Here is an 18,525-nt window from a genome sequence, read left to right on the forward strand (position 1 = left end):
TGGCAATTTAAACCTTTCGTTTAATTTTTCCGTTAAATTGGATAGAATTTTTTTTTAAAAAGCTTGAGAGTAATAATGTAATTTTATAGATTTTCGTCCATTTTAACGAAAAAATTAAACATATGGTTTAAATTGCCAATTTTTAAAACTTCAACGAAATAAATTATTAATTTTTAAACTTAGGATTAAAATTAAAAAACTCTTCAAACTTCACCAAACCACAATTTTCCCAAATATATATTTTGGAACAAAAAAACTCATTTCAGATTTCGACTTCCACCGAAAACTTCTCCGAAACCACCAATTTCAGCCAAAAACCACTCGAAACTTTGCAAATCTTCAAAGAGCCGAGTTTCTCCTTGAGATTAACGCACGGGGTAAGCAAACTCTTCACCCAAATCTACTCATGATTTAGTTTTTAGGGTTAGGGTTAGGGTTTGAGATTGTGTGTGTGTTTTTTTTAAATTTTTTTTTAAAAAAATCTGTGTTTCCTTCGAATTGCACCACGCCTAGATGATTTTGTTCGTTTGTGGACTTTGTATTGTTGATTAGGTAGGCACAAATTTATCCCCTATGCCCATTTCAAATTTTGGTTGCCATATTATTGAATTCCTTTTTGTTGGTCGTGGGAACGACAAGAACACACAAAGAACAAGGAAAATAAAATAGATAAAATAGGATTGTTATTACATTTTCTGATGATCCTTTCCATGGCAGTGTAATTAATTGGAGATTAGGGTTTGCTATTTGAGAATCATATTGTGGGAAAGTGACTGTGGTGAATTTATTGCTTCCCCTACTTATTTCTGGCCTAATTGATTGTTACCTAGCATTCCCATCCCCTTAGGAAAATTGTATTTCAAAGACATTTGTTCATTTTTAAATTAGCTTTCAAATGATGTTGGTTTCACTTCAATCCAACACTTGAGCCGAAAGTTATGGTCAAAACACTGAGATGTGTGCAAAATGACTCTCAATCCGGGATTGATTCAAATCTGAGTTTTTTCTCCAATTAATGAAATTCCGGTTGGCTATTTTCGTTTATTGATTAGGTTTAATCACATCCAATAGGTCTTCTAGTTTTGGTTGGGTTCAACCCACTCGAGTTAGAGTCCACTCTGAACCTAATGTACAGTTATAAGGTGGATATTTGACAATTTTTTTTTTTTTTTTTTGCTTCTGCAACTCCTTTCCAGTGTTCCACTCTTGTCCTTATATATAAACTAGTACTTTACCGTGTTGGTCTTTTTAGTTAATTCTGTTTTGTTTCTATTCACTACAGCTACCTTTTAGTAGAGTTAAGCATTTAGACCTATAAAACATATATAATTTATAATTAGTAATAAAATAACATAAATCGAAAACTAACAATGCACCTATGAGAGTAAATTTAAAATATATTTCATGCACAACATTTTTGTTTAGTTGCTGTTCATTGAGACTTTTTATTTTTGGTTAATTATTGTTAATTTTGTAGGCATGAAAGGCTTTTTGCCTAGGGATGCTTATATGTTTGAATAGACTTGTCTATTTAGGTTTTTGGTTAGGACTTAGAAACATAATCTAAATTTGCAGTATATGCTAGGGCAGCGCGCTATATATATATGGTCCGGATTTTTTTTAGAGCTGAATTTTATGGAGTAATTTTTGCTTAATTTTGTATTAGTTTCTTATCATTTAATTTTTTTTTTAATGATATCCAACTTGTCTTATTCTTTGTTAATTATTGTTAATTTTTTAGGTATGTACACTTTTGAGCCTTCAGATGTTTGTCTTCTCCGAGATTTTGTATACCCATTGGTTCGTCACGAACCAAATTTATTTCCTCATCCATTTGTTCACAAATTACATAATAAAAGTGACTTTCCCATCTATATCGATCTTATCGAAGGTATTTTCCAAGCTTCAGACCAGAAGAAACACTACTTTGTGATGCTAGAAGGGCCTCCAGTTGGTATAGAGAATATGAGATCATACCTAGGAGAAAAAACGTATTGGAGGAAAAGTGACGAATGGGATATTTCTGAATCGGGATATGCATATGGGGGGGCTACTATGTACACATACATAAATAATGAAAGTCCCAGCGGTTGGTATATGACTATATATCACGTAGATCCACAGGAAGTGCTGAAATGTGGTCCGGTTGAATTGGGATTGCATCAAGTTGAGGTATAAATAGTTTGAGTTAATTATTAATAAATCAGATAATTGTTCATTATGGGTATATTTGTAATTAAATTTAATTCTGTCTTTATATAGTTGCAGTGGAAAGCTGTCAAGATTTCTGCAATATGGGTACACTTCCACCCTTTCATTCGGGCGCCCCTATCAATATTGCCACCACCATTATCAGCATCATCAGGTAATAAGGCACCACTGCATTGTTGGCTCGTAAGTGATTGTCTTGCTTCATAGCAACAACTGTATAATGTTTGCAAAAATTGTGGTTCGAAGTTAATTAATCACAGTTTTAAATTCAGCTACTGCATCTAATTCCACTGCTGTTTCCTTCTCTCCCTCATCCTCATTTCTTGATCCCTCCTTATCAGTGTCTCCTCTTTCGATTAATAATGCTGCTCCATTAGCTTAAGGTGAATTCTCGGAGAGTTTTATAGGTATAGCTGCTTCATTAATCTGGGTCATGGGCTACTTGAAACCCATTGAGGTATCTCTGGTATGTTCTGAGTGGATAGTATCCTTCTCGGAGGTTACGGCAACTACTGTAGCGCTGATTGCCGCATTCTCCGTGATCATGGGCTGGGTGGTATCCTCGGAAACTACTCCCGCAGGTGTTGTGGAATGATTTTCACCCATTTCGGCCCTGTCTGTGTAGAACCCACCCTGCCTGGGTATCATCGGTCTAGTCCTCCTCAGAGAGCATTGCGCCATTTGTGAAGGTATCGGCCAGGTCTGTACTTGTATAAGGTTGGAAACTCCTTTGGCAGGTGCTTGGAGGTTATCTCTACTCAATGCGGCCATATCTGTTCCTGACCCACACTGCCCAGATGCGTCTGCTGCCCTGGAACTGCCTGCTTCCTCCTCGTCATGCTGTAGAAGACCATCGTTGGGTATTGACAAGTGGGAATTAGCTTGGTTGGAATGGTCGGCGTGTTCTGGTCCAGAAGGCGAATCGCCGGAGCAACACTCCGGCGATCAAAATTGCCTCTTGGGTCCACGCCTGTGGGTGTAAGTTTTCTTGAATCTCATTGTGGGCTGCACCTTGGGTGGATTCTCTGCTGGGTTCCCACTTATTTTGGGCTGCACGTGTACATCCTCAATCTCCCCCATTTGGGCCGCTTCCAGTCTTCCAACAAGCTTCTGACCCAACTTAATATTATCTCCTTGAGTCCCCCATTCCATTATCTGATTATCTTTTCAATACAGCTGTCAATATTTTTCGTAAAAGAAAGCAGCATCTCCATTATGGCCTGATTCTGAATATTAGAAAAAACAGGATTTCCTGGAGCAATTTCAGGGACCTTGTCCTTAGAGCTTTCCAAGGTGGGTATGTCACCGGCAGCCTGTTTTCCCTGCCAAATCAGTCATTTTTTCCGTCGTACCCATAAGCCATGGCCGGAATCCTTCTCCCCATCACCACATCTGCGTATGATCCCTGCTCATGAACCCCCGATGACCCCGCCGGCAGCTTCCCCCTCTTCATCTCTTCCGCTTTACCTGCTGGTTGCTGCTCCGTCTGCGTACCTGCAGACGTTCCGCCTGCTCGTTGTTTGTTGGAATACAACTTCAGTTTCCCTAGTTGGACACGACATGCTTCCCAACCCTCCCCATCACCCCCCTCAGGGATGATCACAAAGCTTCTCCGCCCTCGGTCTCCGTATTCCGATAGCTCCAAGAAGTTTCCATGAGCGTTTTTTCATCTTTGCATCACATAGACGAAGCAGCCAAATCGGAATGTCCGGCTCTCACGTACTGTAGCATCTTTGGTCAGAAAGTCCCATGCACTCAGCAGCCAAAAGACTGTCGGCCATGCCATAATCACTGCCCGGGACAGTGGACACCCCTTTACTTCTTTCAACTAGTTGAACCCCGCCATTCACATCAGAACGAATCTTAAACGATTTAGTTTCCAAGTAAAAGAATCCCAAATACCCCGTCTACTCTACTACGAGAAAATAATCAGCGGAATACCAAAAATACGTTTCAGAAAAATCCAGTCTCACGCGCTGCCCCACTGGGGAGATGCAAAGAGAGAGAACCTTCCATCGAGTCTTCAGCCGTGTTTCTCCCATTTAGGATTTTTTGTTAGAACAATAATCTAAATTTGCTTGGGTAGTTGTTTACATGGTCTGGATTTTTTCTATGGCTTCATTTTATGGAATAATTTTTGTTTAGTATCCATGAACTTGTCCTTTTTTTCGTTAATTATTGATCATTTTTTTTAGGTATGTACGCATTTGCTCCTTCAGATATTTGTCTTCTTCGAGATTTTTTATACCCCTTGGTTCGTCATGAACGAAATTTGTTTCCTCATCCATTTGTTCACCAATTACACAGTCAAAGCGAATTGCCGCTTGATATAGATGAGGTCAGAAGGAGATTCCAAATTTTGGACCGTCGTTTCTGTGACAAGTATTACTTTGTGATGCCAGAAGAGCCTCCAACGGGTGAAAAGAATGCCATAGAGATTGTAGGAACTAAAATGTTTTGGAAAAAAATTCAGGAAACGTGGACTATCTTTAAACGTGGATATGAATATGGGGATTTTACTATGTATAGATACATACTTGGAGAAAGGGAGACCGATTGGTATATGGCTATATATCACGCAAATCTTTTGAGAGTACGAACATGTGGCCCAGTTGAATTGGGATTGAATCAAGTTGAGGTATAAATTGTTGACTTAATTATTAATAAATAAGATAATTGTCATTATAGGTATATTTGTAATTACATTTCTTTTCTTTTTTTTTTTTTTTTTTTTGTTATAGTCTTTTTGGGTAGCTATCAAGATTTTTTCAAATGATGCATCTATGTCGGTTTTCAATCCTGTGTCACTCCCTGGACCAGCACCACCAGGTATTGAGTCACCACCACCACCACTACCACCGTTGTCACCAACAGCATCAACAGGCAATAAGCGCAACTATCACCACCCACCAGCACCATCAGGTAATAGACGCAATAAGCGCAACTGCTATTGTCCACGAGCATAATCAAGCAACAAGGCACCACTATTTTCAGTTCATTATTGTTAATTTTGTATACAAGAAAGGCTTTGTGCATAGAGATGCTTTTAAGTGCGAACTTTTATTGGGAGTGATTCTCGTGTAGTAGTTTTTGTTAGATTATAAAAACAAAGATGTTCAATTTGCACCTAGTTTCTGTTTAGTTGCTAGACGTTGGGATTTTTTTTGTTTTTGTTTTCGGTTAATTATTGTTAATTTTGTAGGCAAGGCTTTCTATGCCTAGAGATGTTTATAAGTTTGAATAGTTTTGTCCATTTAGAACCATAATCTTAATTTGCAATCTATGCTAGGGTAGCTATATATTTGGTCCAGATTTTTTCTTGGGCTGAATTTTATGAGTAATTTTTGTTTAATATTATCTCAGTTGCCTATCATTTAATTTTTGTTTAATGATATTCATGAACTTGTCTTATTCTTGGTTAATTACTGTTAATTGTTTAGGTATTTACACTTTTGTGGCTTCAGATATTTGCCTTCTCCCATATTTTGTATACCCCTTGGTTTGGCATGAATCAAATTTATTCTCGCCCATTTGTTCACCAATAACATGATCAATGTCACACCCATTTATTAACTTTTTCACAAGCACTAACCCTGTTTTTGAAAATGATTTACTGGGTGTCCTTGATCCGATCATCTCTGGTAGTGATAATTCCTTGCTTTGGTTCCATCCCTGAAGAACCCGAGATATTCCAAGCTATCCATGTTAGGCCCCAATAACCCCCTGGCCTTGATGGCATGAATGGTTTATTTTATAAGACCTACTGGTTGGTGGTGAAGAAGAATGTCATCCACTTTGTCCATGCTTTTTTTTTAGAGATGGTTACCTTCTTAAGGAGATGATATACTTATCATTCCCAAAATTCCTAACCCTTCGAGACTTACCCAGTATACACCTATAGGCCTCACAAACTTCAATTACAAAACCATCTCCAACATCCTTGCAAATAGACTAAAACCTCTCCTGCAAAGATTCTCTGTCCAACTCAATCAACTTCATGATAATGCTATTTTGGCCCAAGAGATTTTCCACACTTCCAAGCAGAAAAATGGTTAAGGAGGATGGCTGCTGGCAGAAAAATTGGTGGATTGCTGAAGGTCTAAATATTTGAAGAGTGAACCCTTTCTTGAAGCCCCTCTTACTTGGTTATGGAAAGGAATTTTGAAGTAAAGATTTTGTGGAAAAGGGTGCTTGTAGGGCTATCTCTTCAGGTCATAATCCCTTGGGTTCCAACCTCTAATCCGGCCCTGATTTACCCTCCGAATATGGTGATTTCTGGACCTTATCATTCTTGCCTCTAGAAGTTGGAATATCACTCTTCACCGTTTGTTGGATAGCTCCACTGTGCAGCAGATTTTGAACCTCAATATTGCATGAAGTCCATGCCTTTGATTGGTAAAAAAGACTTATTACCGATAGTCTTTGGAGCCTTAAACTCCAACAGCGGCCGAAACATTTGTTATGGGAAATTGTGTGGAACATCTTGCCCACTGATTTTCTTTACGGCTGTAATAAATTTTGTTATATGCTGATTTTTTTTTTTTTTTTTTTAATATGAAAAATATTGAGAACAAACGAGATTTGGTTTCGAGTGGAGGCGGTAGTGGATTGTGGGACAAACTGTAATAACTTGTTGGATTTTATTGTAAATTCAATAAATGATTTTTGTGAATGAATAATTGTGTTACGTATAAAATTGATGATTTTGATAAATTATGCTCTCACCTATCATGCGACCAACTGCAATATATTATTGGATTTTATCGTTAATTCAATAAAGGGTTTCGGCATATTTAATACGTGATGTATTTTTGCCCTCATTGCAACTTTGTGGTGTGATTCGGTGATTGCTATGATTTTATATTATTTTGGTTGAATATTATATTTTTGCTTATTGGTTAAATCTTTGGCTTGTATGAAAAATAACTTGGTGTAAATTTAGAGATTTTTTGCAAATATAAAATCATTATTTAAAGAAACAAAATTCATTTTGGCCAGAATATTTAATAATAATTAATTACCAAGTAATTATTTAATTATATTGTGTCTTTATTATTGTGAAGATGCACTTGGTAATTATTTTAACTAGCACATAACCCGAGCTATGTGTGAGAATTTTTTTATTATAATTTAGTTTCAAAACTTAAACGCATCACATCTTAATTTTCATTATAAGTTAAAATAGGTGATTGAAAAAAATCTATCACACCTCTTTTAATGAAAATACATAATAAATGTGTACATGTATTTATTTTATTTTATTTTCAAGTGTATCAAACATGTACTTGATGAAAACTATAAAAGAAAAAAAAAATAGTAAGAATAAAACCTGAATTCTGATTATCAAAATATTAATAGAAAATTAGTAGGAAACTCTGATATTATTAATGTGATACTTATTATATTTCAATTTAAATAAAACCTATAAAGTTTGAATCATTTCAGAAAAATACAAAGTAAAATAAACAAAATATTCTCTCTTCTTTTTAATACAAAATAAAGCATATATTTCACTTAATATTTAATGCAATCAAATAAATCTCTGTCAACCCTTAAAAAAAAATGCTAGAAAATTCGAGTAAATCATAAAAAATAAAAAAATAAATAAAAAAAATCCAATGAAATATTCAAATGAATTAAAAACATAAAATTTTATTGGTGTGATACTTATTATATAAGGTTTTTCCCCTTAATTGATTGATCAATTGGTTTAGGAGGAAGTTTGGGAAGTAGCAGCACAACTTCTTGGCCTTGCTCCTGGTACATTATGTCATTCCAAGATGATGTTCATATATTCTCTTGATAGTGATGTCAATTAGGAAGAAAAACAAAAAAACCTTATGCTATTTTCGTCAGTCTCATTTGCACACAACTTTTTTTCCGATGTACCTCTGAAAAATTATGACTCATTAACTTAAGCATTTTCTACATCTTAAGCCAATAAATTTAAATTGAAATACTATATTAATAATTATAACTCCGGTGTCCTTAAGGGGTAACTCAATCGGCTGTGAATCACGCCTTATAAAGCAGAGGTCACTAGTTTGAATCACCTTTCCCCCTTCCCTTTACATAGACATGTCAAAAAAAAATAATAATTATAACACGTAACGTCTATTCGTTATGAAATTCACCATGAGTGATTTAAACTAGTCGACCAAGTCAACAATTGACTAAAGAAAGCCCGGCTTTGGGGAAGTTAAGATTGCAATGTGGACAGGATATTTCTTAAGATTCCACGAGCAGCGGTTAAGACTATGGCCATGTTCCAACTATAACCATTCCCAAGAAGTAGCTCAATCGGCTGGGACCACACTTAATGAAGTGGAGGTCACTAGTTCGAATCTCTCTCCCCCCTCTTGTGTGGACATATCAAAAAAAAAAAAAAACTATAACCATCCACAAGTATATTGATCCGACGGTCCATCTTAGAAGATATGGTGACAGGCGGTATAAATATTTTATAACTTTACCTTTTATTACAAATTAGCTCATAACCCAAGCGTTTGTGCAGTATTCTTTATTATAATTTAATTAAAAAATTTAAAGTATTATAATTGTACTTTTCATAAATATTATTAAATTTGCTTTTCATAATTGAATGAGAAAAACTTGAATTATGCTTAATTAAAACATGAATATAATAAAATTAGCAAGAATCTCTAATGTTGTTGGTGTAAAACCAATTAGATTTCAACACAAAATAAAACTTATAATTATGAACATTCGAAAAAGTACTCTGGTTCTCAAATGTTTTTTTAATAGTTAAGGGACAAATGTAAATTTATTAGATGAGCTTGTATGAATTAGCTACAAACCAGTTTGTAACAAATTTCTATCCGTAAAAAAAATAAAATAAAATAAAATAAATAAATAAATAAAAAACTATGTCCATGATTCTTTGTTATAGTTTAATTTCAATATTTAAACACATCTCTACCTAACTTAAAATTATAGGTTGTAAAAAAAAAATATCACGCCCCTTTAAATAAAAAGGCATACTAAATGTTATACACCAATATATTATTTGACATAATGACACGCAATCATACACAGAACATTGCATAAATGTATAAGTTGCATAAACTTTTACTTTCATGAGGCCTTTAACTTTAATTAGTTTAATCCATCTAAATTAAAACATGTTAAAATATTTGTCCAATATGTATAGTTTAAAATGAAAAATATAAAGAAAAAAAAAATAGCAAAAAGAATTAATGACAAAAATTTCCTTCAAACGAGTATGTAGGAAATACCCTTCTACCAATTTAAAATAGTATCATGTGTTTATAAACATTTAAAAGCGACATTAAAAAGAGACATCACAATCCAAGTTATAAAGACAGAAATTTCTTTCAAACCAGTTTGAAGGATATCCTCTGTTACAAGTCTAGTAATATAGGTATTTTAGGATTAAAATACTTGGAGATAATAAGTTATCTTTATAGAATTATATTTATAATTTAAATATTAGAGATTATATATTATCATTAAAGATAATATATTATCATTAAAGATAATATATTATCATTAGAAGTTGTTTATTTCTATTAATCTTTTATATCTATTATGCTTTGTAATTCTCTATTAAAAGATACCAAGTTTATTAATGAAATTAAGCAAAGATTAATAATATTCACATTTGAGTTGACTTGGGAGGCATTAGGGTTCCTCGAACTACCCTTATTTATCTGTTACGGTGTTTGAGAAATTAAACACGTAACATTCTCCTAACCTATTAATGACGTTAAAAATTTAATGTGTCTTTTAAATGTTTATAAACACTTGACAATATTTTAAATAGGTTTGGTGGGGAAAAGTCGAAAATTCCATGGCTGAGTTGGAAAAAATTGGGTATGTCAAAAGCCCGAGGGGTTTGGGCTATCGAGATTTTTTATGCTTCAACAAGGCTCTTCTCGCGAAACAATGTTGGTGATTATGGCACAAGCCGGACAGCTTGGTAGCCACCATTTTGAGGGCAAAGTACTATGCAAATGGATCAATTCTTGATGCTAAATTGGGTTCTAAACCCTCTTTTGCATGGCGGAGTATTGTGGGCAAGTGTGACCTCCTTAAGGAGGGCTTGTATCGGTCGATTGGCAATGGAGAGTCTACACGGATTTGGGGTGATAAATGGATCCACATCCCGTCAACCTTCTCTGGATGAAAATGCGATGGTAAGTGCACTTATAGATAAAAACACTCATGGATGGAATACGGGTCTCCTGAAGGTTCTTTTTAATTCAGCTGAAGTTGAGGCTATATTGTCGGTCCCGTTGTGCAGCACCAATCGACCTGATGGGGTAATCTAGCGGGGGAGTGTCAATGGATTGTTTACAGTAAAATCAGTGTATCATCTGGCCAAGGAGATGGAGCTTCTTCGGCAGGCCGGTAGCTCCAATGGAGGGGAATCAGGTGAGTTATGGAGATCAATCTGGAAGGTGCAGGGTCTGAATGCGGAGAACACTTCTTATGGAAAGCCTGTAAGGAGATTCTCCTTACCAAGGTCAATCTGAGACAGCGGCATGTTCTTCATGAGGACTTGTGCCCGATATGCGGACTACACGAAGAAACTGGATATCACATCTTATGGGACTGTCCTTCGACAAGAGACGTACGGGGCGCCAGTTTGAAAAAATTTCAAAAACTGGTCCCGGATGGTCCAACATTCAGGCAGGTGACAGAACTGATGATTCAGATGTGCGTTGGGCCTCTTTGCTGGGATTGCATGACTAGTTTGGTTGCGGCGAAATGAGTTTGTGCATGATGGCAAATTTACCCATCCCAGCACCCTGGTAAAGCAAGCTATGGAGGCCCACACTGAATACATGGTAGTTAATTCCCAAAATAAAATTCCTAACCGAGTTGTGGCAGAGGTGACCAGATGGACTGCTCCTCTAGAGGGGGTTTGCTAAAATAAATTGGGACACGGCGATTTGTTCCAAGCGAGTTGTGGTGGGTATGGGGGCTGTGGTTCGTAATATCAAGGGGAAGGTTTTAGGCGTTCGAAGTATGATACAACCGGGTAGACTATCCCCTCTAGCAATAGAGGCGTGGGCAGGAGGACAAGCTTTACTTTTTGGGAAGGACTTGGGGCTGCGGAACATCATCTTGGAAGGGGACTCTAAGCTCGTGGTGGACGCCATTAATGGTGGAGGCGTTAGTTGGAGTGGTTTTGGCCACTTGATCGACGACATGCACATCCTGTTACAGCTTTTCTCCAGTTGGAAGGTTATGGCAGTTTGTAGATCTGCGAATTATGCAGCCCATGGGGTTGCACGACTGGCTATTTGGGAGCACGTAGCTAGGACTTGGCAATTTGAGTATCTTGATTGTATTCATACGATTATCCTAGGGGAGATTCCCTCCTCTGATAATGTTTAAGCAATAAAAGTCCTATTATTCTTTAAAAAAAAAAAAAGTGTTATGAGGATATTTCCTCCAGACTAATTTAGAGAAAATTTATTTCTTATATATAATCAATAGGTATATATATATATATACTACGAATTTTTATGGTTTTTGATTTTTTGAGAGAAGAGATAGAGGTGGAGAGGAAACGAGATGTTGTATTTAATAATATTCCCACCCCCTAAGGGCGAGACTTACATGCGGTCCAAGGGGATTTTAACCCGAAAACGGCAATAGGTCATGATTTTTTTTAAAAATCATTGAAAGGGATGCCCTGTTAACTCCCATTCAAGCGTCCTCTTTCTCTCTTCTTATTTTCTTCCCAAAACTTCTCCCCAGTATTCCCCTCTAGTGCACTATGGATAGAAAAACCCAAAATCGACAAGAGCTGGTAAGTTCATGGACAATAAGACAAATATTCAAAAGCATCATAACATTGATCGAAAAGATTTAAGCATAATTGACTTTGGAAGATCTAATATCCAATATCAGCCTTCTTCAACATAACCGTAGCAGACTAAGCGTCTAGAAGCTAAGTAATCCAAATATAGACACAAAGAAGACAATTCAGACAATTCCCGTAGTAATCGTTGAGAAACTGATTACAAGAAGCATAACTCAAACAATAGTCATACATGCAACAACAATTCTAGAAAATTTATCATAATCCAGGTAATGTGCCAAATTACAATTAAAATATTTATGGAATTAATTGGAGTTCTTTACAACTCAAAATGACAATAGAAAAAAAACCACAACCATAAAATGGCCCAAAAACATAAAATTCACAATGCACATCATCTAATTAGAGAGCAGTAAAATGTAGAAAATAATCAACATTTATTTTCTGCAGCTATATTAAGTGCTCTGTCATTCTCAGCCCTTTCCTCTGCAGATCTGAAAGCCCCTACATCTCCGGTAGCTACTACGATAAATTGAGTGCCGTGGGCTAGACAGCCGTGATCACCGCTAATCTCGCTGGGTTCATCGTCGCTCTTCTAGGTAGAGGCGGTGACTCCATTTTTAGGAAGAGACGTTGCGCCACAAACCCTAAGAAATACTAGGTCTATCGATTTTTGGTTTTTCTACCCATAGCGATAGCGGGATTGGAAGCATAAGAGAGGTCACTGTCGTTTCAGGGTTGCCGGAGTCGACAAGCACCGGAGGGGAATACTAGAAAGAAGCTTACCATAATACGCACACTTATTATTCCAAGCCAGTGGTTTGCTGTCCGTCTTCTTTGACTCAACTTTATGCTAATTAAATATTGAGAAATGCTAGAATCTAATAAAAACTCAACATTTTGCCCATAAAAGTCAATGTAGCAAGATGCCACATTATATTTTTGGTTAAGGGAAAAAGACAGAACAAAAAGAAGATGATGTAACACATTGCCACATGGACATTTATGGATAAAATATAGAGTTTTTATTAGATTCTAGCATATCTCTTAAATATTTGCTCATCTAAATCGTGCTAGCATAAAGTCATAAGATAGCCGTGAGCATTTATATATATATATATATATATATATATATATATATAGGTCAAATAATGGAAAACGTTCCAAATCGCGTTAAGCCCATGCACCAGCTAATTAAGTTCCACCTCTATATAGACTATATATCATCGGTGTTTTCTGCTTTTATTGTTGAGGAAATTAAGCTTAATTAATACCAGAAAAGTAGAATATATATATATATATATATATATATATATTGTGAAGAAAAACTTGTAACTTAAATCTTTGTGAAAGTCGGTCCTACTTGTTTACTATATATATGTATATGTCTCTAGCTTCCCTTCTTCTTTTGTTGACGTTAATTAGTCTAAATTCACGTTGAAAAATGTGTATATATATATATAAACCCTAAACCCTATATATATTTTTGTAAACCTAAGCAGCTAAGCTCAAGCCTCTAACTAAACCCTAAAAATATTACAACTTGCACCGTTCACTCTCACTGCTCAAGTTGACTGCATGGCCACTCTCCACTCCTCTCGGCCTTCTCTCAATATCTCTGATCTCTCTCCCTCTCTTGGTTCGCGGTGCTACCACTAATTCTGTCGGTCTCCTCTTCTCCGTTGGTCTCTCCATCTCTCTTGGTTCGCGGCACAGCGGCGCTACTATTACCACCAGCCTCTAGGTATTTTAATTGTTCCGTTGATTTGCTTGCTTTTTGTATGATAAATTGATAGATCTTCTCATTGATGGACCTCAGATATATATACATTCATGCAGTTGCAGAGCAAGGATTTTAGAATTCGGGGGGTCAATTTTTTTTTTTTTTTTTAATGAATGAAAATAAGACACCGTTAAAGTTGAAAAAAAAAATTGATTAAAAATATTAAAGAATATAACTAGCAAAACAAATAAATAATACAACAAATTTTAATTATTGTTGAAAACATAAAAATATAACTTACAATTTATTTTGTCACGCCTAATGCGTTAATTTAGAATTTGGTTGAAGCTCAATAGAACCATGTTTTTTTTTTTCCATAATGTCGGATAAATACAATTATATATTTCATATCATAATCAATTAATTTAAACGAATAATATAAATATAAAAACTTAATTAACATTTTAAAAAAAAATGATTACATACCTCACTACAAGAATTTAGGTCTTTAGGGGCGACTCTAAGTCGACCCTAAAAGTCCTAAAGTGGACGCTGTTGCCAACAGCGTCGACTTTTGGACCCTACAGGTGTCGACGCTAATAGTTCGACCCTAATGCTCATACGTGTGATCATCAGCGTCCACTTAAAGTCGACCCTAATGATAACTTTTAGCGTCCACTTTATCAACCCTAAAAGTCACATTTTTTGACCCTAAAAGTGATGTAAAAGAAAGTCATAGTCGACGCTAATGGTTAACCATTAGCGTCGACTTAAAGTGGACGCTATTAGTTAACCATTAGCGTCCACAAAGTCGACCCTAATGGTCCTAAAAAATTTTTTTAAAAAAATTAACTATCAGCGTCCAAATAAAAGTGGACGCTGATAGTTAACCATTAGCGTCCACAAAGTGGACCCTAATGGTCCTAAAAAAATAAAAATAAAAAATTATCTATCAGCGTCGACCTAGAGTCGACCCTAATGATAACTTTTAGCGTCCACTTTATGGACCCTAAAAGTCACAATTTTTTGACCCTAAAGGTGATGTAAAAGGAAGCCATAGTCGACGCTAATGGTTAACCATTAGCGTCGACTTAAAGTGGACGCTAATAGTTAACCATTAGCGTCCACAAAGTGGACCCTAATGGTTCTAAAAATTTTTTAAAAAAAATAATCTGCGATCGATCGCACAATCGTGTGCGATCGATCGCAATACCAGAAGGTGTTCGAGATTTTGCGATCGATCGCACAATCGTGTGCGATCGATCGCAGTACCAGAAGGTGTTTGAGATGCTGCGATCGATCGCACAATCGTGTGCGATCGATCGCAGACCCAGGGAACCAAATTACTTACATATGCAAACTAGTTTCATTTCTGAATTTAAGATCAAATTTCATACAAATTTATTAACTTTAGTTATCAAGAATCTCACCATAACTAACTACTAAAACTAGAAGAAATTATTAACTGAATGACAAACCCGCTCCAAACTATCTAATAACTAGGATGCAAAAGAAACTATTTTCCGCCAAGAGGTTTAGTAGATTCATTCCTCCAGCTTGCAATTAATAGAAGTAAATGAGTACTATGATCCTTATTCAAATCTATAAGAATGTGTTCAAGACAAAGCAGTGACAAGTATTAAGAAAAAAACAAAAGAAATATTAAACCAGGTCATACCCTGATCATTAGTTCATGCAAATCAATTACATTAAAAGAAAGCGCAATAGATTATACAAGAAAGGTGAAAATAGTGCTTAATTTTAAAAATTAGCTTGCATAAAAAGAAGAATATTCACTGCTTATGCAAGGAAAGGAAAAGGTAGAGTCACATACAGAACTGTTGGTATAATTGCCATAATACTCCTAAATTACAGAAAGCTTTGTTTTTTACGGATTCTAGTTATAAATCAATCTAACAGTAATGGACGCTACCAACCCAGTTTGTAATGTAGAGAGCCTCCACCATCTCAACGGATCCGTTATGTACTACAGCAGCCACCTGGATATGCACAGAAGTCAATAATAGAAAAGAGACCAAAAACAAAACTGGAGCATGTTATAAATTGTCTCCTTAGAATAGAAAATTTTATTGTAAACAGTATTACAGGGAGAAAGCATGAAAAATGTTTGCATATGTATGCATAACCAAATTAGATATCAAGTTACACCACAAAAATTAGAAGCTGGTTATATAATGAAAGACAACCAATTATGGCTAATTAAGTAAATCCCAAAAGAGTAAATAAAACACAACGTCAAATAAAGGCATACCTTCTTCTAGTCTTTTCCATATTTCCGATAGGCTTCATAAAAATGCTCAAGCTCCTCCTTGCTCCATTGAGGTCCTAACTTATCAGAATATTCCCTTTTCTGTGCATAAAATACAGCAGCCAAAATATTAAAAAAAATATATATCCACACTTTGAAGCTTTAAAGTCAACTCAACTAAGCCTTAATCTTTGTATACTGGGTTGGTTTATGGACCTCAATAACAAATTATGTTTGCCCACATAAATACATTCCCATGCAAACAAGAGGCTCAATTGATGATCCTATATATTTTGTTGTTCTATCCTATCTGAAATTATCCTTTCTATTGCCACAAAGATTGACTGTGTCGAATACAAGAGGCCATCATTTTGAAGATCCTATCAGATACTTCAAAATTTCATAAAAGGCCCACACTACATTCTACCCTCCATAAAAACTAACCAACAAAGGTTTATTAAACTTGGTTAACAAGTGTAACCAAACCAAGACATAGAGAGTCAAAGTACAACAAAGAAGAATAATGGTTACAAATAAATGAACAAATAACGAGTCAGATAGGTATTAATTAAGTTATAGGAAAAGTAGAGGAAAACAAAACTTGTTTAGGATCCAAGAGAACATGTTTATTGATTTGGAATGTGCATCAATTCCTAGTCCTAAGTTGAATGTCAAAGCATATTTGATCACCTAATCCATATTGAAAAAGGATCTCTCTGCCCAAATTGTTTCCTTTTGCTGAAAAATAATGAAAGAAAAATGATTGTTTTGGATAACCAAAGCTAACATACCAGCTCAAATTGGCTTGAAATGCAATGCTCAAACTCCTCCACAACCTTACTTAGCACAGATTCAACCAGATTTCCCTCCCTGAAATTTAACAAATTTATTTTGAATTACGATACAAATTTCTATCCGTAAACCATATATGTTCTATCCTCAGCATCTGATGTATGTGAAAAATGGGCTAAAAGTAATAGAAATTTCTATTTTAATGAAAAACAGAGATACTAAAGTCCCTAATTCTTTGAGAATCCTGATCCCTGAATACATACTTGTTCCAGATCAGACGCCTCAAACGTAGGAATTCCCATTTCCTGCACAGCCACCAGGAAATTCCTCACATTCTCAAAGTACTGAAATGCTGACAATGCGGCCCCATCAAGAACCAGAGCAGAATCACATGGACTTTCCACCACCTAAAAAGAAATCAAACTATTGCTTAAACATCCCAAATTGAAAAACAAAAAAGACACAGAATTTAAATGAAGATAAGGATGAGGAAAAGGCTAACCTTGGGCACAGCTTCAGAGTAAACCTTGTTGAGCACATTGCAGAGAATGATCCCACTTCTCAATCCCAGCCTGAACTCCTGCTCCGACGGCTCCGCCGGCAAATCCTTCGCCCCCACTACTCCCACCATCTTCCTCAGCCACCCCGCCGCTTCGTTCCTTCTCGACGCTATCAATCACCAAAACAAAACAAACCCATCAACCACTCTCTCCCATTCATTCACCACAACTAACACATCTTATACCTCTTTATCCTATAATTATGAAAATGATATAATATAAAGGGCAAACATATCATGAATAATGGCTTAAAACTACAAACCGACACCTATCATTGGAAACAGAAGCCGAAAACCACAAATATTGGCAAAGTTTAAAAGTTTAACACCTTTTAGAGAAGACTACTATGCATTAACACTACTTCACCACATCAGACAACAATCTTCAAACTAATCTAAATGCTCACAAGCAACGTAACTCAAAATGACTAACCTCATCAAAATCATCAAAAATATGTGAGAACTGCCCCATGAACCGAACCTGCCCAGGGAGAAAACTATTAAATATATGTTTTACAATCTATGGCCAGGAAAATTCCAAAACCCAAAATAAAATACTTATCTGCATCCTCTTCCTTGCCAATTCATCCTCAAAAGCAATTTGAGTAATCTACCACAATGAACCAATATATAATATCAAAGACAATAAGAATGAAACCCAACATGATAGAGAAAGAAATACTAAAAATGTGTTTGTTCATGAAACATATTAAAGTAAGAACCTGCTTGGGTGGTTTAACTTTCTTGTACTCTTATCATCCTGCATACACTTAAAAATAAAATTTAGAAAGATATTATTACTCCCTTGCATTGTTTACTCAAAGCTCTTTAACCTTGATAAACATGTCAAGGGAGATTTACTAACTCAAAAGTTCTTGAACCAAAAATTTTGCGAATATCTTAACATAATATAAACCAAATAAAAAGTACCAACAAATATACATTACCAAACAGATCACGATCAACAAATACTCAAATACACAATAGCAAATAGAAAGCACCAACAACTATCCAAATACATAGTATCAAAAAATATATCTCAAATAGATGGTATCAAAAAGTACATCCTAAATAAATGGTTATTCCAAAGCTCCCTCAATTGTTGGCTTCACTTGATGCACCTCCAAGCAAGCTCCCTCCAGACCTAAGAAGAATAG

The 18,525-nt window shown here is 35.6% G+C and overlaps 3 protein-coding genes across 3 annotated transcripts; 2 read left to right on the top strand and 1 right to left on the bottom strand.

The window, feature by feature from the left end:
- The first annotated feature begins 222 nt into the window (after window positions 1–222).
- LOC132167999 (uncharacterized) lies at window positions 223–5,269 on the top strand. The gene is made up of 5 exons (XM_059579056.2): window positions 223–377; window positions 1,742–2,172; window positions 2,263–2,365; window positions 4,407–4,849; window positions 4,953–5,269. Exons 2-5 carry the CDS (start codon window positions 1,744–1,746, stop codon window positions 5,175–5,177), a joined length of 1,200 nt encoding a protein of 399 aa, XP_059435039.2. The 5' UTR covers window positions 223–377; window positions 1,742–1,743; the 3' UTR covers window positions 5,178–5,269.
- Window positions 5,270–11,172: 5,903 nt separating this feature from the next.
- LOC148587567 (uncharacterized) lies at window positions 11,173–11,595 on the top strand. Its single transcript, XM_088512692.1, has one exon. It carries the CDS (start codon window positions 11,173–11,175, stop codon window positions 11,593–11,595), a length of 423 nt encoding a protein of 140 aa, XP_088368818.1.
- Window positions 11,596–15,661: 4,066 nt separating this feature from the next.
- On the bottom strand, window positions 15,662–17,440 carry LOC132170472 (kinesin-like protein KIN-14I). The gene is made up of 5 exons (XM_088512693.1): window positions 17,312–17,440; window positions 17,073–17,216; window positions 16,941–16,963; window positions 16,809–16,887; window positions 15,662–15,748 (listed from the first exon to the last, which is right to left on the bottom strand). The coding sequence occupies exons 1-5, from the start codon at window positions 17,438–17,440 to the stop codon at window positions 15,662–15,664; spliced, it is 462 nt and encodes a 153-aa protein (XP_088368819.1).
- Window positions 17,441–18,525: the final 1,085 nt, after the last annotated feature.

This window comes from Corylus avellana, chromosome 2 (genome assembly GCF_965113065.1).
Source record: "Corylus avellana chromosome 2, dhCorAvel1.hap1.2, whole genome shotgun sequence".
NCBI classification, from domain to species: domain Eukaryota; kingdom Viridiplantae; phylum Streptophyta; class Magnoliopsida; order Fagales; family Betulaceae; genus Corylus; species Corylus avellana.